Below are 21,171 nucleotides of genomic sequence, written 5' to 3'. Positions count from 1 at the left end.
TTGTGGTGTGGAAAGGGGTTTTGAAGGGGGGAAGGGCGGCGGTTGCCCGGAATTCGAGTGAGAGGAGGAAGCAGTCACATTGCCACCACAGAGACACACATTTGCGTAATCCTTGTTAATCGTGACAAAAGCTTATTGCGGGTTATTTGGACTACTTGTTTCGCATCCGGCGCTGGCACAACGAAAATCAACATTGCCACATGTAAATACATACGCACACTCACACACACACACTCACACACACACACACACACACAAATATGACTGCGCACAGAGAGACAAAACACCCAGTATTTCGTACGCAAAGCGGTTACACGCAGTCAGGATTTGATTTCATGTTCGCATGATTAAGGATTTTACGTCGGCCCAGCAGAATGTTTGAAATAAAGGGCTTATGAATTTGCAAAGTGGTATCCAGCATAATATGCTCAATACAAAATTTCGGTTTTATGTCATGATCTGCAGCAGACCTTAGTGTTAGTGTTCTGCTGCTCAAAGTCCACATAATTATAATTATATAATACCAATGGTATAACTGGACTTTGATACTTATCCTTAATTATAAGGAAATTAACAATATATGTGTTTTTTATATTTAAAGTTAATTCATTATTGACTTAAAATTGTGTAACAAGTTTCTTTGCAGTATTAATTATGAGCTTAAGGCTTGATTGTACTTGAATGTGCACGTTGCTCCTTTTGAAATGTCAAACTTCTAATCCTTCACTCATCTTTTCTGTCAGTGTAGAGTTATGTGTGCGTATCGGCCTGTCGGTTGGGCCTGTCATCCAAAAGGGGGAAGATGCCAAGGAGCGGGAAAGGAGCTCGCGTCACTTGCACACATAATAAACATTTTAAACATTATTCTCGTGTTAAGCAGCTCCTTGGATTGGTGCTGCCACGTTGCTGCTGTTTCTGCTTCTGCTGCTGCTGCTGCTGTTTGATGCTGCTGCGACTACTGCTGCTGTTCGTTTTCGGCGAAATTTACGGGTTTCAACGAATAATGGTGCATGTGGGAAATGAACGTTTTGTGTTCGCTTTTGCCTGTCATCGCAGCCACGCAGCAGAATCCTCGCTCGCACAAACACACTCGCACATTCCGAAACATTCGCCACTTTATCAGCATTTTACTTTAGCCGTTATTACCAGAGATCCACTCACAGTACATTAGCACACCCACACAAATCCAAATCCACATCCGCATCCTCATTCGCACCCAAAACAACCCACCCACCCAGCCACCCACTCATCATCCCACAATCCTAACAAGAACACTACTACATGCGAGTCCTTCGCACGCATGTTGTTAGTCTCAACGAGGTTGCGACTCTCCAAGGAAATTAAAAAACAACTAAAACTAATTAACAATATAATGACAAAAGTCTTATGTGAACTGTGGCCGAAGAGGAGCCGCCGATGGCAAGATTTGGAGCAGATGAAGTAGGTCTACGACCAAGTGAACGCTGAAATGGAAAAGCACGGCGAGAAAAACTTAGTTATCAGCAAATCCAAATGCTTATAATTTTGCTATAAAGTCCACATTTACCTCATAAGAATACAAACTTCAAAGGCCTTAAGAAAACTGGGAACTGCTCACTCGCACGAATTATTTAACTGTTTGTTAATTAATTTAAACACCATCTACTAGTGCTATTCCCAAAGGCGTGGCATTAACAATGCATAACATTTGCGTGGGAACATTTTTGCTGTGTGTAGGCAAAACTGAAGAAGCAGTATTAGGTCTCGCAGCTAAATGGCAAATCAAGCATTTGCACAAAATTGAATTACCTACCGAGGCATCCGAGTTTGCAGGCCCATTACGACAAGTCGGGCCACACCATCCACCTTCCCCGGGTCGAGTTTCCCCGTCCCAAATACCATACCACCCCCATCCTCCATACATCCACCGCCCACGTTAAGTATACGCCATGGATTCGGGGCAATTGGCACTTTTGCAATGGGGCAAACCGGGAATGGCAACAGCAATGCTTTTAATGATGATCGATTTGGGTAAACAATGAAATTTCCGCATTCAAATTTTATTGCTGGCAATCAGCGAGGCTTCCTGCTCACAAACGCACACACAAATGTCCATATGCCGGATGGGGATATTTATAAACGATGCGCTTTAATATTAATCTATGGCGCAACGCCTGTTTGCTGTTTGCCGGTTAAACTCGCAGCGCAGTTGAATGATGCATGTCGTCGTTGAAATTAGCATATAACATGTACATTATCGTATCGTGAGTGTTCAACAACAGGCTGAACAAACAAGTTTAGCGATTTTGTGATTAATGAATTTTCTATAACGGTCGTTGGGGTTTTAAATTTTCGCAGTGGGACCAGGCTGGGCATTTAATACCAGATGGGCAAATACTATTTTATACTAAAGTCCTGTGCTGTGTGCAATCGATTGGTAATAATTAATACGAAAAAGATTACCTAATATTCCTGAAAATCAATCATTTATCTACACTTCTTTGTATATAGAGCCACAAAAAGATATAGTCGAAATATATTCCCAACTGCTATAGTTCGAAACTAGTGTAGAGTGGGCCTTATCATTGTAAACAAGCCCGCAGCGTTGCCAGACGCTGCGCCAAGAACGTAGTGGCCACTCTGCCCTCTATTTACTAACAAAATTACCTATTCTTGTCCCGCACTTGTAAATCAATTAGGCCATAAATGGCATTGCGATAAATAAGTGTGCACTAACTAATGACCCATCGATAAACGGAGCTGTTAAGTACCGCGAAGAGAAGAATAGCGAACAGCTGGCGCAGACGGAGACGGAGACACATTCCGATGCACTTTCTCCCGAAGAAAACCCGTCGAGCGGCTTATTTGACATCCATTTCGATATCAATACAGAGAAATAGAGAGAAATAGCGAGAAATAGAGGCCACAGCACCAGCCACCACCTGTGTAGCGACAACAAGCGCCGAGCTGCAACAACAACGAAAAGTTGATTGCCATCGTCTTGGCCACTTTATTGGGCATTATAGCCGCAGTCAGTCACATACCGCCCGTTCTCGAGTTCGCCACGATTGCTTAAACTGTTTGCGTTTGCAGAGCAGAGCACAGAGCACTCCAAAGAATTCGAAATTTGCATATATAGAACCGGAGAGATATATGCAGAGATTCCGATTGGGCGTAGCATGTTCAGCGAACTGAGTCAGCCGCCTTGAAATTCAGCGCTAAAAGTGAGTTTCAGAAGATACCAGTTGTGCTTTGAATTTCTAACGTCTTAAGTGGATCATTTAGCAAAACAGGATGGCTTCGATTGTGGAGAAAGTGCGTCGCATTTTGGACTCAAAAGATCTGGGCGACATCACCACGGAACTGTGTGACTTTTCTCTAAAGGAACAGAATGCCACCGCTGAGGCCCAGGGGGTACAGCCCTCATCCGCATCCGATTTTGTGCCCATTCTTGGCCAGACAGTCACCTATATTGTGGCCTGTGTGTTGATCAACGAGCACGACGAGCTGCTGATGATCGAGGAGGCCAAGCAGAGCTGTGCCGGTGAGTAGGAAATTCCGTCCAAAACCACAAATGAAGAACCATCCAACGTTGCACTCTATTGACCAGGCAAGTGGTACTTACCCGCCGGTCGCATGGAAAGGGGCGAATCCATCACGGAAGCAGCCGCCCGGGAAGTTTTCGAAGAGACTGGTCTAAATGCCGAGCTGACCACTCTATTAGCGGTGGAGGCCGCCGGTGGCTCTTGGTTCCGCTTCGTGCTCACTGGACGCATCACAGGCGGACGACTCAAAACTCCTGCGGATGCAGACGCCGAATCGATTCAGGCGAGATGGGTGCGTAATGCAAAGGAAGTACCACTCCGAGCCAACGACATACTCAGTATCATAGAGATTGGTAGGGCGTATCATCAGGGGCAAAAGATTGCAATTAGCCCTTCACCCTGGCATGGGACCATACTGCCCACACGTTTCGCACACAAACGAAACTATCTGCGGGTTCTGGCTGTAGCCAGAAAGCGAGCACACAACTCTCTGAACATCCTGGTCAGTGAAAAGAACGCCCATCACTTTCCCACGGTGGAACTGCATCCTAATCGCAGCCTGCACTCTACGCTGCGGAAGTTCATGATTGAGATTTTTGGCGCGGAACTGCCACAGCATCGACCACATGGCTTACTTAGCGTGGAGCACTCAGCTTCGGAGCAGGAGAACACTGATGGAATATGCCTTAATCTGCTGGTGGCTTTCCGACCGCCACTGGAGGAAATCTCGCTGATCGGCAAGTGCATTTGGCAGGAACTGGGTGCGCCACTTGACGAGATGCTGGGACGTATCGTCAGCAGCAAAAACGCATCCATTCCGCTGAATGTGGTGCGCTAAAATGCCTTAGACTAGAGTAATCTGTCCTTATTTATGGTGCAAGCAATCTATCCGTTGTTAGTTGCCATTAAAGATAGCAGATGTCTGCCAGATGTCTGACTGTAAGGCAAATATGTTTCTCCTCCTTGGTGCTTAATAGTGAATTACGTAGATAAGTCTCTGCCAATCTGTCATTAAACTCCTAGAAGTAATCTTAACTGCCAAAACTCACCCATTTCCCTTTCTTGGTGAAAGATCTAATCTGAAGATTACTCCTTTTCGTAGCCTAATCTATTTCTAGAGATTTACTTAGAAAACTGTTTACTATTATATAGTACCAATTAAAATATTCACGTTTTCATGCGAACTAAATAATCCAAAAAGCCTTACCTATTTCATCCAGTCTAGTTATGACTTATATGGGAAATTCAAATAGACTCTTTAGATTTAATTCAATTTTTAAAACAAGCTGTATAATTTCTATAGCCACTTACCCATTGCGGGTATAGAGTATATATAAAATGCTTTCTTGGAATATGTCACAAAACTAGAAACTATTGCAACAGCCGACTAGGGAACAATGGGAACAGAGGAAAATGCACGAGTGGGTTTTTTGGGGTAGAAGGGTGAACTAAGTAACTAAGTCGCCAAGCCGCCCGCCGAGTTACACCCACACCTTGTTGAACAGATCCATGAAGGAGTCGTAGATCATGAAGGTGATGGCCACATCCAGGCACACACGACCTAATCTTGGCACGGTGCCCTTGTAGAAGGCGGCGGGACCTTCGTTCTTCAAGATCTCCACCGCACAATGGGCAGTGTTCTTGTATTTCGCGGCTTCCAGGCCCTGCATCCTCGTCTTGACCACATCCAGCGGCGTGTTGCCGAACACAGAGGCTGCTCCGGCTATAGCTCCAAACACTCCCACCACCAACTTGGGCACTGGCTTCGTGAGATCGTCACCCTTGTACAAATCCTTAAGTGACTCCAGCACGAAGAAGCGAATGGCCTGGTTGGAGCCCTGTTTCAGAATGGTGGGCGTTAGGCCCTTGTAGATACCAGAGATGCCCTCCGACTTGATGATCTGGCCCACGCCGTGGGCGAATCCCTTGAACTTGGGATTGGCGCTCCGCTGATCGTTGATGAACTTCACCTTAATGGTCTCCATCGGGGTCACTGCCACGATGGCCTCACAAACGCCAGCGCCCAAGCCGCAAAGCAACTTTCCGGAGTTGCTCAGTTGTCCTCGGGAGTCTACGGAGTTCGATTTAAGAAATTCAAAAGCACCGAATCTGAAAGTTATTCCTTAATCAGCAAAACTTGAACTATAACCAAAAGTTATATAACTTACCTCGCCGCCGACTTGGGAATGCTGCCGTAGACGAGCACACTGAGACCACGATAGAGACCAAGGAATCCACGCTCTCCCACCGTCTTCTTGACGCAATCAAAGATGCCGTTGTACTTCTTGGCCGCTCCCTTCTCGTCCAGCTGCAGCTGTGTCTTCACATACTCGGTGGGATAGGTGATGCAGATCTCGATGCCGCCCGTAATACCGCCGGCGACGATGCCCTTGAGGCCCACCTGGCCGCTGTCCGCAGCCGCCGCTCCGTGCTCCGTCATCCACGGACGCCGGCGGTACGGGCTGACAAGGGACGCGAAGGCGGAGCGATCCATGCTGACTGGGTGTTAGGTGGGGAATTAGCTGAAAGAGAATAGTAGAATTCATTTACTGTACTGAGTGAATTCCAGCTGATATCTGTCCGATTGAAAGTTATTTATATACTATTGTTGTGGACGGATCAAAATATACTCGATCTGCGTGGGTGCAGCGGTTTTCAAAATATCCCCCAACACTTGTATGAAAATATGACATTTGTTCTTCATGGATACTGCTATCTGAAACATTCCTTATCATTTATTTAAACTATTTAACTATATCTATGACGTACAATCGTGAATGGCCTATCTATGCGAATATCGACCTTAATTTCCGTATCAAATGTGTGCTCAAGTGCAATTCTGCTCTATTACTTATGCAATTTCTGAGGGAAAAAGAATTCCACTCGAAGAGCAGATGGCTCCACTAGGCTCCAATTTAAAAGTAGTAATCAATGCCATTATCATAGGTAACTTCATATGGTATCATTGACTCTCTTTTCCCCCTAAACATATTCATTTCACTTTGGGGACAAGGTTCAAAACAAACTGGGAACGAAGAGTCGACAAACTAACACAAACATGGCGAAAAACCAAATGTTCGAAAATCTCAATAGTGATTACTTAAGATCGGGTGATATAGTCTGGGACGGTTTGAGTGGGAGCGGTACTATATCAATATCAGCAGGCTCGTTGGGTTCGCTCTTTGCACTTGACAAATTAATATTGTTTCAGTGCGATTACATAACTTTTGCATGACCATAAATTATAATCGCACACAGTTGCAAGTTCATAATTATTCATTTTATGCCGTTGTTTAAGCCAATTTCCGTATCGGTCTGGAAATCTGGATAAACATAAACAATGCCCACTGATAAGTCGGCACTGGAAAGTTTCTACCGACTTCCACAAACACACACACACACATCACAAGCGGTTGATTAAGCCCACACCCACACACTCAAAGGGCACTGCCGTCTGGCTAAAGTTGCGCATAATTTTTGCTCATGCAGCTTTGCTATCGGATTTTGTTTTCTACTACTCACATTAGAATTAAAAAAACCGAAATAATTATAATTTTGGAATGCCCAGGCAGCGGTGAGGTGAAGTGGCGATGGGGACAGCGGTTGAATCTCAACTGATCGGGGCTACGAAAAAATTCCATTTTCCAATCGACGAGCGAAAGCGATACAGTGCCTCCCGGAACTAACGGACTTTAGATTATGAGATCCAACAGTCAGCAGTCCGAACAACTTTATCCCAATAGTTTGTAAATTGTAGATTCTTCTAAATATCAAACTTTTTACAGTAAATAGAATCGATAGACTGAGCACTCTATTCTCTATAGTTCACTGCATCAGGGGCGGACTGTAATTCCAATGGTCGGCGTTTTGTAAACAGCACTTCAGCGGTATCCACTCTCCCCGCGCTCAGTAATGTACACAGTAAAAGATTTATATTTTGATAAGTTTGGAAAATCTCTCAGAAATTGAAGAGAAAAGAAATGATACGTGGATCCATCTAGTAAACGATCGAAACGAGTAACATACACATACATCAGTTCGATCTTAATAATGGAATATTAAGTTTTTTAAAGATTGCTTCAACATTGATAAAGGTATTTTGATAGCTATATGTGTGTGTTTCGATTACTTTATAGATTCTATAGAGCACTTTTTTCTGTGCAGAGAGCGCAAAGAGTGAGCGCCAAAGTAACGTTTTTTGCTGACACCGCAGTCGAGATCTCTCTCTTTCTAATCGGAAACCCGTTTGTCCAGCAACAACAAAGTGGACAGAGCTTTTGGGGCGGACTGGAAAAGCTTCGCGAAAGAACAACAAAAACATTTGACTATAAATTTTGGATGTTGGGTACGCCGCAAAGTAGACCAACTTTTTTTCCTCAGCGATTACACAATGAGTTCACACACGCACACACACACAGCGCGCGTAGCCTACGCACACCCACGCGATAGTTTTATCCAGGTTATCAGAGCATTTAGTGCTACACTAATAAAATCGATAACGGCGCTTTTGCTTTTTAATTTATAACGCCCAATTGACCAACAATTAAGTGTTTACTATTTACCGACTGACGCAACTCGCCGTCATGTGGATACACGTAGTTCTAACGCCGCCGGCAAACGACGAATGTTAACAAAAAGAAAACCCGGCGAAAGTGTGGCCGTGCTGCCAACTGCCCGCTGATAACGTCTGCGCCTGCGCCAGCCCCCAAATGCAGCAGATGCTACCCACACTTGTGGCACGCACTTGCAACAGACCCTATTCAAACGAACAGTGCAAAAGACCCAGCATCATTGTGTTTCCATGCCCAATTAACAAGAGCAAATGAAACACAACGGAAACGCGGGGGTAGAACATCCTCAGCCTAAATGCAAATGAGAGACCATTCAGACTTGTGCCTCTTCTCATGTACAGTGCAACTTCGATAAACGATACCAAAGTGAATACATGTTCTGATGGTTTTCTATAATCCCAAAAGGTAGCATTTCTTTTAACAGTCAACACAATTTGAAACTATAGTTTATATCGGTTTACAAATATGACCTCCAATTGAAATGTGAGTGGATTTTAGGTAATCTCGATCACTGTGGCCATTGAAAAGATGGCACACTACCAATTTCGGAATACTTAGCGATAATATCTGGCTATAGTTCGCCTTTCAAAAGGGCCACCTTACAAATTCTGTTTTAGACAGGAGCTCTAAAACCATTTCGATGAAAACACTTTACTTGCATACTCACAAAACCGTCAATTTGGGAAATAGTTGCAAAAAGGTCCAAAATACAAATTTATAACCTTAAACTAAGATAATTTTGATTGCTGTGTCTAAGCTTACATTTCGTCATTAGCCAAAACAACAACAAGCTTAAAAGCGAAGCGTAAAAGAAAGTCGAATGTTTTAAAAGCACTTCAAGAAATAGTTTATTCAAATGCATTCGGAAATTGGTCCCCGAGTACGAGGAGTATTCCCACATACACCGACTGCGGGTGTACGGGTGCGATTATAAATTAACATTGGGCAGAGCGTGCAGTTCCACTTGGTTTGGTTTAGTTCACTGTTAGTCAACAAGAATATTGGCTATCTGAGTTAGTTTTTATGCATGTAGTCGTATGGATATTATAGTTTTAGATCAGTCTCTTAGACGGCCTTGTAGACGCGCACGCACTTCACGCTGCCGATGGTGAGGGTCTGTGGGGGAGGCATTGGATCAGTTAGGTGGGGGTGATGATATACGGCAAGGTATAGAAAGCACTTACGGTGATCAGCTCGTTGTCGATGAACTCGCGGACGATGGTGGTGGGCTTGTCGCCCTTCTGCTCCTGCGTCAGCTTGTTGCCATCCAGGGTGATGATGCTCTTGACGTTGCGACCGTCCAGGGTCTCCTCGTCGAACTCAACGCCCAGCTTGAAGCTGATGGCGGAGGTCTTGAAGGTGGAGGTGGTGGTCAGGGTGTAGGTATCGCCCTCCAATGTCACCTCCACGGTGGGGCTCAGGCTGTTGCCCATCTTGCGCGTCACCAGACCGACGCCTGCAAGTGGAAAGGGAAACGAAATCCAAGAAATTAGTGAAGTCCCATCGCACGAGAATGTAAGGAACTCAAAGATCGCACCGAAAGATGAATTATGGGCCAGACTGCACATAATTGAATTAGCCCAACAAAGTTGGGGACCCCAAAGCGCTCACAATGCAAATCATATCATATTTAATTAAAAATAATAAAGCCGAGCCATGAAGTTCCCTGCAGATTCCGTTCCGCTGGAACGTCAAAAGTCGTGCTCAAGGTTAACGAACAATGCGGGCGATCGTCTCCTCCTGCTCCTCGTCTCCGCTCTTATCAATTGGAAAGCCCCTCCATGCATATAAATATAGATCTGGCGAAGCACCACCTTATCTTAGTGCAGCATCCCATATATATGTACATACATTTATGTTACTTGAGGGCAGAAATGTGAATATAAATGTATATATATTTTTTACTGGCTTAAGTGTTCAAGATCCATTTCGCTGACGTTCCAAATCGTAAACCTTTGAAGTATTTATTGCCATCGAAAGATAAGCAAAGCAATTCCATCATTATATGATAACTTAATGATTGTGAACAATCAATCGTGTTTAAGTACTGAACGTTTGTCACTTAATTTTATGGGACTGGTAATTACTGAAATGCTATATGCATGGACGTAGCTGTATGAGTAATTTTGCTTTTATATTTTTATTTTAAAAAAGAAGTTCTGCCAAATGAAATGTTGAATCAAAAACAAAGTGTGAATCACTGGTACCTGACGAATGTGCCAGCAAATAGGGCACATGTATTATTCCGAATCTAAAGCATTGTTCAGACATCAAACCAACAAGAGGTCCAATCAATTATGTTCAATTATGTATGGACCACCACCAGCGTGTACTTTTGTCCAGTGCCCTCAAGTCAAGTGTCAACTGGCGTGGCGCAATAAGTCGCCAAGTTCCCACTCATGGGAACCCAGCAACTGTACCAGAGATCGATGTATATGCATCGTATATGACAGGAGAACCTTGAATAGATTAGACTGGCCTGCAATTACGAACCGTGGTCTACGATAGGGGTGGTTGCCCAAAGTGCAAAATCCGCAATCGCGCCTAATTATCGTGCCTTTTGCCTTTTACATAAATAGGCATATAGTTTATCGCATTTATATACGACAGCTGATAAGTGCTGCCGAGGCCCCAACGGCAGGTTGATTTCGATTTGTTTGGGCTTGAAAATTGAGAAGTAGGTGGCTTTCGGACCAAGTCTACCATTAAAACCGAAGCCGCAAAGTGTGTAGGCGAAAAGTTCTGACGAACTGGTGGTCTGGTAAATATATCTGTACGCCCGTCTCCAGTTACCAAATGCCTGGCGCGTCTAGACAGGAACCGATGGTATTGATCACTGTTAGTGGCACCATAAAGTATAAACACGATTGCAATAGAAATTGCACTTTGGTTCGGTGAGAGAATCGACTGTGTCCTATATGTAGTTTATATCTGGTGTTTCATTGTTGTCTAAATTGACAGCCGGGCAAAGATCATCGCAGCTATAAAGCTTGTAGTCTAGTGCAAAGTTCACTGCGATACTTTCTCCCAAAATCTAGTACACAAATAGACGGCACCTGTCGCAAAAGCTAATGTCACTATGATGATTTCGGTCCCATGGAAAGCAGACGAAGGTGACTCAAAAAAGCGGAGCAAAGTTCAAGCCCCTCACTTAATTAGTTTTTGGGTTTATGACTACTGCAGATAAGCTTTTACGAATTTGATACTGCTTGCCCTCCGATTCGCAACTGTAAAGTTGAAAAAGAGGGTGATGTGAATAACTGGAGCACGTTTTTATTGCTGCAACTGTGCATCTCTTTCTCTGGTCCTGCTCTCTATTGATTTTATCTCACACACACATACACACATAAGCAGATTCAATGAGGTGTCAATGTATGCCTGATACATTATGAATAGTAGCCAAACTATTTCAACAGTCGAATTCATTCATTATCTTCAATTGATATAACATTTTCCGGAAGACATTTACTTTTTCCCCTCTCTCGTTTGGCCAATGAAACTTTTTGCACACTAGTGCGAAAAATGCCGGCCGGTCGATTTTCGGTGGCGTGTTTTCGGCTTCTTTTCTCTCCCTCCACTCCCGCTCTCGCTCTCTCGAGCACTTTGATTTCCTATTTTTGATGCACTGCGAATTAGTTTTGGCATCTTACCCAGCTCCTTCATGTACTCATCGAAGTTCTCGGACTTGTCCAGCTTGTACTTCTTGCCAACGAAAGACATTTTTGGAGTATTTGGTCTGTGTTCTGCACAAGATGTTCACTGTTGAAATTTTCTGAGCGAATGAAAAGCTCTGCGGCGTGCCGGCTCTTATATACATTCGCGTGGCTGCTACGGCATTGCCAGATGCAAGTTAATGCCCTCTCGCTCTCATTGGATTCGCTCTCGTTCTGCGGCACGACTTTTGCATGTTTCCTTTTTGTTTGTCTCACAACTGAAACATTTAATGATGTGGCATCGGCTGAGCATCGGATTACCAGATGCAAAGCCAAGTACAGCCGCCAAGGTATTGAAATGTCGGCGCCAATCCGTTGGCGCTCTTACATAAAGCAGCTTTTTTAGGCGCTCTCCAAAAAAATATTAACGGTTCTATGGGGGGGCCACCCCTCCCCCTCCCATCACATATTGGTAATGGAACTGCGACCCAACGTTTGACCAGCTCCACCTGCTCCTCCTGCTCCTCCCAGCACCTAGGCACCTTCACCTTGGCGCGATCAATTGGCTGCAACCTTAATTGGTTCAAAGGCACCGGCCTAATAACAAACGCTACATTGTCATGGTGACAATGGAACTGCAATATACCTCGCATTATACAGTCAAAACTTTGCCTATTTTGGCGCGAACTTTAAACTTTTCTGCCAATTGCAGATTACACACCCATAACTTGGGAAACCCAATGTGTGCAAGTAACAAAGGGAACTTATTTAAAACCCAGACTAACTCACTTTGCAGTACAAAATTAATTTAAATATTATATCAACTTTTAAAACTTGAATATATACATACGTATTTATTTTGAAAAAACATAATTTTTTTAAAAAGATGTCCGTTATTCAGGTATCTGAGTCTTGACTGTGCGCCCACCATATATTCCGAATTAGTAGACTTTTTCTGTGGATCAGTGGCACCATTAAAAGAATCTCCAGAGCTTCTAAATAAATAACTTTCGACACAATTCGTTTATATTATTGTTATGAATAACTTTTGATAAGTCGCCGGTGAATTGTAATCTAATCGAGGACTTCCTTCCACCCATGGTCAGGCAATGCAATATTGAGATTACCCACGATCTTCATAAGCCTGCCCATCCCATGGGAGGCCCCACCTACATGCATACCGACTTGTTTGTTGCTATGCGTTATCTTATTAATTCAATTAGTCCATGGTCCCGCGCCCCCCTCACCAATCATTCTTATTATTGCATTGATCGACGTAAATAAAAGAGGTTACGGTGGTTTGCCACGAAACATACTTACATATATTTTTATGTATAGCAATAATAAGTAATGACTTGAAAAAGTTTAAACATGATATAGTTTCATATATATATTAATATATATATTAATACGTATTAAGCAAGGCAAGGGTCTTGATTATTTGAAAAGTAACGACATTAAGTAACTTTATTCCGCTATATAACATGCTTTTAGTCATTCGAATACTTTAAAGCCCGAAAGTATGCAGCACAAAATCGTGATATCAACTTTTTAAAATCTCAACTAACAGCTGCGGTCTAGAAAACATTGCACTATTGTAGGAACTCAACTAATTGTTGTTAATAATACAAAATGTAAACTGCAACTGTATACAGCTGTTGCGTTTGTAAAACTTTAGATACAACATCTGTTATCTGATCCTAACTTTATAACTATAAAGTCCAAAGAGTACTTTATCGGACGTGCTAGAATAATGTTTGCCAGCATTATAAAAAGTCGTATCATTGTAGGTTACTACTGCAAAGTGTCGTGCAAAACGAGGAAACTACAAGTTAACCTGCTGCTTATCACTCGATAAAGACTAAACAAATAGCCCACAAACAAAAGAGATCGAGATTAGTGCTATCAAAGAGCAATATAAAGAGAGTGACAAGCAGTTCAACGCAATGGAGCAATGGAGAGCCCACCAAAGAGATCCAAAGAGCTTTGGAGAGCACACACAAAGAGCGCTGATCTTAACCTGGCACAACACCTACCAAGAGAGTGACATGTATTTAAGGTGGTGCTCAAGAGCGGATCGGGTCAGAACGAGGCGGACCTTCGGAGCGAGCAGATAGTCGTGGACAGAGTAGCGCGCAGTGCCATGTGTACTTCTATACGTTTCCGATAAGTAAGATGTGATATGGACTAAAATCACATACGAAATACAAGGCAATTTGTGACGAAATAAGCCTGCAACAGATAGAAATACCGAATATCTCTTGGAACCGCGATCTCGCCGCATTTCCAATCCGAATGCCACGCAATATTGAAGTCAGCACTGTGCCAGTGGAAAAGTTTACTTTCCGCAAACGTGAATAGAAATCGAATTCGTAGATCGGAATCTGAAATCGCTCGCATTTCCACCTGGTTTCTCCTCGGCTAATGCCAAACTAATTATATTAAAATCGAGCGCGTGTCCCCTTTCGTATCGAAAAGTGCTAATCAACCGCGGTCGTTTAAAGGCAATCCCTGTGACCGAGCAAGTCCCCTGTAATTGTAATGCTACACTCCATATAGTGCAATTTAGCTCCAAACAGTGCAATCAGCATGCAGTCGATGAAAGCCAATGAACTGCCGGAGAATCCGCGGGAGCGATCCAATCCCCTCTCCTCGCTTATGTTCTGGTGAGTTTACGTCGTAGAAAGTATATCTTTCTGGGCATTTCGAGATGAAATTTGAATTGCTTTTTAATTAAATGGTTTGTCCACCAATCTCATTGCGAAGAGAATATAATAGATATATGCATATCTGGCTTATAAACATAATAGCTCCAATATAAACCAGTTTACATATCTATTAAAACACAGGGGGGGGGGGGGGGTGTTGATAGGGGATTTGGGGAGCATATAACGTGACAACACTGACAAGTTGATTATTTCATTCAATGGTTTGCTTAATTCGTGTGGCCGAGGCGACAAAATCATTTTGCATTTGACGGGAGTTCGGATTCCCATTCAATTGGTTACCAATTGAGAGCTAAGATCCATTTTCAAAATTCTAGAGAAAATCTAACAGCGCTAGGTAGAAAACTAGATATAGATATACAAAGGTAAAAAACTGCTGACAAATGTCGATAAAATCATTGCGATAAAACTTTAGAGTAGGTGTGGATTTATCCAATACATTTGAACTTTCGGAAAAGTCTCTTATATCGCAACAAACAAAATTTGATTTGCAGCTACTGATAAGATTTCTTTTACAAAAATATTTGGGTGTTTCCAAAAATACTCGGGTGGTCTCTTAGATAGTCGAGTCAAAGACAAGATGCGTAACTCCATACGTTTTACACTTCATACGTTCACACACTATTCTTTCGGCGTGGCTCTAGACTTTGTCGAATACTTTGTAAAATATGCCCTTCATCTTATTATTATATATTATTATAATTATATATATTATATTATATATTATTATATTATATATTATTATATTATATATTATTATATTATATATTATTAATATATATATATATATAATTTAATTATTAATAATAAATAATAAACTTAATTAATTAATAATAATAATAAAAAATATTATTATTAATAATTTAAATATAGATTATAGTAATAATAATAGTAATAGTAATAATGCTAATAGCCGAATCTATGTACATAATGTCACAAAATTCATTTCAAAAATGACTTTATGTAAGAATATTTTTCATTAGAGTATTCAGCTAGCGACGTGTGAAAAATTACAAGGCAATAATAACGGGTGGCACACATTGAGTCCATCAAAGAGCAAAGACATGAGCACGAAAATTTTCTTGGGTATTCCCTTTTACCCTTCATTTCTTATACCCGTCACGCTTCCACCCATACAAATTTTAGGCGTACAAAAAATGACCAGAGAACTGCAGCCCGCATACAAAAAATGACGTGCGGCCGATCGTTGACTGTGCGTCCACTCACCCAAACGGTTATTGCGTAGCAGGCCTCGGGTGGTTTTTTTACTCGTAACAATAACACCACGTTGGTAAAACACTCGAGTATTTTGTGTTGCCGCAAGTAGGGTGTCAAAAAACACGGGGTGCCTAGAGTACCGAGTGTTTATCGGGTGGACGTAGAGTGCCAGTGGCGGGCTGCAGTTCTCTGAATATATGTATATATATATATATGTAAAAGAGTATTCTTTTATTAATATTACATTCGGTTTTACCTAGATAAGTATAGTCGTTATTAAAATTGAACTTTGTATGTGTATTGCGTAGTTGCACAGAGGTTTAATTGTTATTTCTATAGTCTGTGAAATTTTAACTAAAAAAAACATAATTTGCTTCTAACAATTTTGACCGTGACATACTCGCTTTTTAACGCATTGGATAGCAACTCTTGGTTGTCAGTAGTCTGTTCGTTTTTTTAACTTTATCAGTATCATTGCCTGATAACAGACAGCCTTTCGCTAATTATGTTTTCATTGTACATCCAATAAAAACTACCTACGTGATGCTGTTGCCAATCCAACGTGAAGTTTTGCCCTTCCCGTTCTGTTTAAAGGCCGCAAAAAGACTCTGGAACAAAAGGATCTGTATAGAGCCCTCAAAGAGCACAAATCGGGTGAGTTCTTTGATCAATTTCCATTCGCAGCTATATTAATGGGTATCATCTTGACTGTATAGATTCCCTGGGAGATCGGTTGTGCGCAGCCTGGGATGAGCAAGTGGCCAAAAATGAAACTCCACGTTTGGGTCGTGCCCTGACGAAAGTTTTTGGCTTTCATTTGTTCATCACGGGAGTATTCCTGTTTGCCCAGGAGTTTTTAACCAAGTAAGTGTGTTCTGAACCATAGAATCTGAAATAATACTTACCAATCCACTTATCCAACTACAGAGTCACCCAGCCCATTTGCCTTATTGGGGTGATGGCATACTTTGCCGGCAATGATCCGGATCGCTCCAAGGCCCAGTTATGGGCAGCGGGTCTAATAGCGGGTTCCGTGTTTAGTGTGTGTATCGGTCATCCCTATATGCTGGGTCTCCTTCATCTGGGCATGAAGATGCGCGTTGGTAAGTGCTGTGTATCTCAGCTAATCCATATGTTAATCCTCTACAAATTGCAGCACTTAGCAGTCTAATCTATCGCAAGGCGCTGCGGCTGAGTAGAACCGCTTTGGTTGACACCACAGTGGGTCAGGTGGTCAATCTGCTGTCCAACGATGTGGGTCGATTTGACTTGGTTCTGATCAACGTTCACTACCTGTGGATAGCGCCGTTGGAACTGATAGCAGTTACCTACCTGATGTATCTTGAGGTACGTAGGTGGTCAGAAATTACATAGAAATTTTCTAGTCGAAAGCTCAAATGATTAAAAACCTGTTCCGAACCGGCTCTTTTAAGTTTTTTTGACCGCGGCAAGCTTTTAAATTCACCCAAAACTTGTTGGAAAGTTTATTATATTTCTGTAAACATCGAAAAAACCTTTATCATAATATTTAGAATGGAAACTTATTTTCAATTTAAATCCGATGTGTTGTTGTTGTTATATAATTTTAATTCAATGCTAATTACTAATTTTCCAATATATCTTCGATCAATCTTTTCCTGTTATGGCACCAATTGATAGTACGCTTCTTAAATATATAGATATACCTATCGAAAAATATTATTGTCATGAATACAAATATTGAGTTATTCATATTAATTGCTTATCGTGTGCGCCCAATTAAGGAAGTCAAGTACATCTGAAACTGAATACAGCACATTGACCAATATATTGTTTCTTATATTTTAGATTGGCATATCATCCATTTTTGGGGTTGCGATAATGCTTCTGTTCCTGCCATTCCAATCCTACCTCGGCAAGCGGACCAGCGTTCTGCGCCTGCGTACCGCTTTGCGAACGGACGAACGCGTACGCATGATGAACGAGATTATCTCGGGCATCCAGGTCATCAAGATGTACGCCTGGGAGAAGCCATTCGGAAAGGTGGTGGAGATGACCCGCTTCAATGAGATGCTGTGCATCAAGCAAGTGAACTACATCCGCGGCATTCTCATCTCGTTTGCTATGTTCCTGTCCCGCATATTCACCTCCTCCAGCCTGATCGCCTTCGTCCTGCTGGGAAACATTCTCAATGCCGAAAAGGCTTTCTTCGTCACTGCCTACTACAATATCCTGCGCCGATCGGTGACCATGTTTTTCCCGCAGGGCATCTCCCAGTTTGCCGAGCTATTGGTTTCCGTTAGGCGGTTGGAGACGTTCATGCATCGTCCGGAGACAAAAGTCAGGGATAAGTCAAAGGTCAAAAATGGCAACCAGAAAGCAGAGTCACTAAATGGAGACAGTCCTAAAAGCAATGGAATCCCGGAGAATTTGATCGAGTTCAGCCAGTTTCAGGCTCGCTGGGAGAGCCATTCGCTGGAGCCCACTCTGGAGGACATCAACCTGCAGCTGGGTCGTCGAAAGTTAGTAGCCGTCATCGGACCCGTGGGCGCTGGCAAGTCGAGTCTAATACAAGCAATACTTGGCGAACTACCGGGCGAAAGTGGTACACTCAGGATCAATGGCAGTTACTCCTACGCAGCCCAGGAGGCCTGGCTTTTTACGGGAACTGTTCGCCAAAACATCTTGTTTGGCTTGGACTGGGACAAGCATCGTTATCGCACCGTAGTGAAGAAGTGCGCCTTGGAAAGGGACTTTGAACTATTGCCCTTCGGTGACAAGACCATTGTAGGCGAGCGAGGAGCATCCCTCTCCGGCGGGCAGAAGGCCAGGATAAGTTTGGCGAGAGCAGTTTACCGACGAGCAGATATTTATCTCCTTGACGATCCACTCAGCGCTGTGGATACCCACGTTGGGCGCCACTTGTTCGATCAGTGTATGCGCGGTTACTTGAGGAGTGAGCTCGTCATACTGGTCACTCACCAGTTGCAGTTCCTGGAGCAGGCTGATCTGATAGTTATCATGGATAAGGGTCGGATAAGCGCGATGGGAACGTACTCGTCTATGAAGCGCAGTGGATTGGACTTTGCTCGACTGCTGACAGGGCCCAATAAAGATGGTGAAGATCTAGACGAGGTTGATGGTGCAGGTGGTGATGGTCTAGACCTTTTAAATGTGCCCTCGCTGAGCAGAAGGGGCAGCAAGAACAGTAAGCCGAGTACGCGAAACAATAGCTTCACTTCGTTGAGCTCCATGGCGGAGTCAATGGTCCAGGAGGCATCGTTGCAGATGCAGGAGACGCGAGTGGAGGGAAAGATCGGTCTGGGGCTGTACAAGGAGTATTTGACTTCGGGAAGCAGCTGGTTCATGATCTTCTTCATGGTCTTCCTATGCCTGGCTACTCAGATTCTATGCTCGGCCGCGGACTACTTCTTATCCTTCTGGTAGGCAACATAAGATATTTCCGCTTTATAGGATAGTAATAATTGTTACCTTTTTTCTTTTAACAGGGTGGACAAGAACATGGACGGTCAAACAGATATTAACACGGATCCGCAGGACATGTATTACTTTGCCGCGCTCAATATAGCCGTGGTGGTGTTCACTATTGTACGGACCATGCTCTTCTACAAGATGGCCATGCGCAGTTCCACGCAGCTGCACAATGCCATGTACCAGGGCATTACGAGGGCTGCCATGTACTTCTTTAACACGAATCCATCGGGACGTATCCTCAATCGATTCTCGAAGGATCTGGGTCAGCTGGACGAAGTACTGCCAAGCGTTATGCTGGATGTGGTGCAAATCTTTCTCACGCTACTTGGCATCATTGTTGTGATTTGCATAACAAATCCGTACTACCTCATTTTAACCTTGGCATTGGCCATAATATTTTACTATATCAGGGAATTCTATCTGAAGACATCGAGGGATGTGAAAAGATTGGAGGCTGTAGCTAGATCACCTATATACTCTCATCTAAGTGCCACAATTACCGGATTGCCAACGATACGAGCCTTAGGAGCTCAGAAGGAACTTATTGCTGAGTTCGACAATCTGCAGGACTTGCACAGCTCCGGATATTATACCTTCTTGGCGACGAATCGCGCCTTTGGTTATTATCTGGACTGCTTTTGCACGTTGTATATTGTGATCATCATCCTGAACTACTTTATAAACCCACCGCAAAGTCCTGGAGAAGTGGGCTTGGCCATTACCCAGGCAATGGGTATGACCGGAATGGTGCAGTGGGGAATGCGACAGTCGGCCGAACTGGAGAACACAATGACGGCAGTGGAACGAGTTGTGGAGTACGACGAGATCGAGCCAGAGGGAGAATTCGATTCACGCGAGGGCAAGAAACCCTCGCCAAGCTGGCCTGAGAAGGGTGAGATTATCGCGGAGGATCTGTGCCTTCGTTACTTCCCAGATCCGCAGGCCAAGTACGTCCTCAAGGCGCTCAATTTCCGTATCCGTCCTTGCGAAAAGGTGGGCATAGTGGGTCGCACTGGAGCTGGTAAGTCCTCGCTGATCAACGCGCTCTTCCGACTTTCCTACAACGAGGGCATCATTACCATCGATGAAAGGGATACGGCTGACATGGGGCTCTTTGATCTGCGCAGCAAGATATCCATAATACCGCAGGAACCTGTGCTCTTCTCGGGCTCCATGCGGTACAACCTGGATCCCTTTGAGGAGTATAACGATGCAAAGCTGTGGGATGCACTGGAGGAGGTGAAACTAAAACCTTTGATTTCCGAACTTCCAAATGGACTGCAGAGCAAGATATCCGAGGGTGGCAGTAATTTCAGTGTGGGCCAACGGCAGCTAGTGTGCCTGGCCAGGGCTATTCTCCGAGAGAATCGCGTTCTGGTTATGGATGAGGCAACGGCCAATGTGGATCCGCAAACGGATGCGCTGATCCAAGCAACAATAAGGAGCAAATTCCGGGACTGTACAGTGCTTACGATAGCCCATCGTTTAAACACGATAATGGATTCGGATCGTGTTCTGGTCATGGATGCTGGTCATCTTGTAGAGTTTGGATCTCCGTACGAACTTCTCACCTCCAGCGAATCGAAGATCTTCCATGGAATGGTCATGGAAACTGGACAAAACACATTCGACAGTCTTCTTAAGGTTGCCGAAAAGGTAAGTTGATAATATACTTTCTTCAATTTTTTGTTAATATATGCACATCATAACACTTGCAGGCTCACTTGGAATCAATGAAACCCAAATCGGAGTAGATTAAGGATCTGGTTATTGGTTACTAAACTGGAAGCCAACAAGGTCTCATTTCCTGGCTGTAAGCGTCTGTAAAGTTGTACATAATCCAGTCAGCTGCATTTACGCTAGTTTTCTACTTAAAGTATTATGCCTTCGAACCGTACATACTTATATAACTCAATCCTTATAGATATACTATAATGTAATGAATCACCCAACGAACGGTTAAATATACAATCTCAAAAATGTAGAAGTTAAAGCTTTATAAAGT

General features: G+C 43.3%; 4 protein-coding genes across 5 annotated transcripts; 2 read left to right on the top strand and 2 right to left on the bottom strand.

The window, feature by feature from the left end:
- The first annotated feature begins 2,610 nt into the window (after positions 1–2,610).
- On the top strand, positions 2,611–4,716 carry LOC6606814 (8-oxo-dGDP phosphatase NUDT18). Its single transcript, XM_002031575.2, has 3 exons — positions 2,611–3,203; positions 3,265–3,523; positions 3,590–4,716. Exons 2-3 carry the CDS (start codon positions 3,274–3,276, stop codon positions 4,360–4,362), a joined length of 1,023 nt encoding a protein of 340 aa, XP_002031611.1. The 5' UTR covers positions 2,611–3,203; positions 3,265–3,273; the 3' UTR covers positions 4,363–4,716.
- Positions 4,717–4,792: 76 nt separating this feature from the next.
- Positions 4,793–8,149, bottom strand: LOC6606813 (tricarboxylate transport protein, mitochondrial). 2 transcript variants are annotated; one of them, XM_032720845.1, is made up of 3 exons: positions 8,087–8,149; positions 5,693–6,046; positions 4,793–5,633 (listed from the first exon to the last, which is right to left on the bottom strand). In XM_032720845.1, exons 2-3 carry the CDS (start codon positions 6,016–6,018, stop codon positions 5,006–5,008), a joined length of 954 nt encoding a protein of 317 aa, XP_032576736.1. In that variant the 5' UTR covers positions 6,019–6,046; positions 8,087–8,149; the 3' UTR covers positions 4,793–5,005. The 2 variants fall into 2 exon arrangements, with proteins under 2 accessions (XP_032576736.1, XP_002031610.1); XM_002031574.2 differs by lacking the exon at positions 8,087–8,149 and adding an exon at positions 7,047–7,154.
- Positions 8,150–8,916: 767 nt separating this feature from the next.
- LOC6606812 (fatty acid-binding protein, muscle) lies at positions 8,917–11,881 on the bottom strand. The gene is made up of 3 exons (XM_002031573.2): positions 11,746–11,881; positions 9,280–9,551; positions 8,917–9,211 (listed from the first exon to the last, which is right to left on the bottom strand). The coding sequence occupies exons 1-3, from the start codon at positions 11,813–11,815 to the stop codon at positions 9,161–9,163; spliced, it is 393 nt and encodes a 130-aa protein (XP_002031609.1). The 5' UTR covers positions 11,816–11,881; the 3' UTR covers positions 8,917–9,160.
- A 1,958-nt stretch (positions 11,882–13,839) lies between these two features.
- Positions 13,840–21,159, top strand: LOC6606811 (probable multidrug resistance-associated protein lethal(2)03659). Its single transcript, XM_002031572.2, has 8 exons — positions 13,840–14,414; positions 16,261–16,346; positions 16,409–16,556; positions 16,620–16,795; positions 16,849–17,039; positions 17,520–19,114; positions 19,181–20,822; positions 20,885–21,159. The coding sequence occupies exons 1-8, from the start codon at positions 14,338–14,340 to the stop codon at positions 20,918–20,920; spliced, it is 3,951 nt and encodes a 1,316-aa protein (XP_002031608.2). The 5' UTR covers positions 13,840–14,337; the 3' UTR covers positions 20,921–21,159.
- Positions 21,160–21,171: the final 12 nt, after the last annotated feature.

The sequence above is a fragment of the Drosophila sechellia genome, chromosome 3R (assembly GCF_004382195.2).
Source record: "Drosophila sechellia strain sech25 chromosome 3R, ASM438219v1, whole genome shotgun sequence".
Lineage (NCBI taxonomy): Eukaryota > Metazoa > Arthropoda > Insecta > Diptera > Drosophilidae > Drosophila > Drosophila sechellia.
Note: the sequence above shows the minus strand (reverse complement) of the source record. Positions and strands in the feature narration are given on the sequence as shown.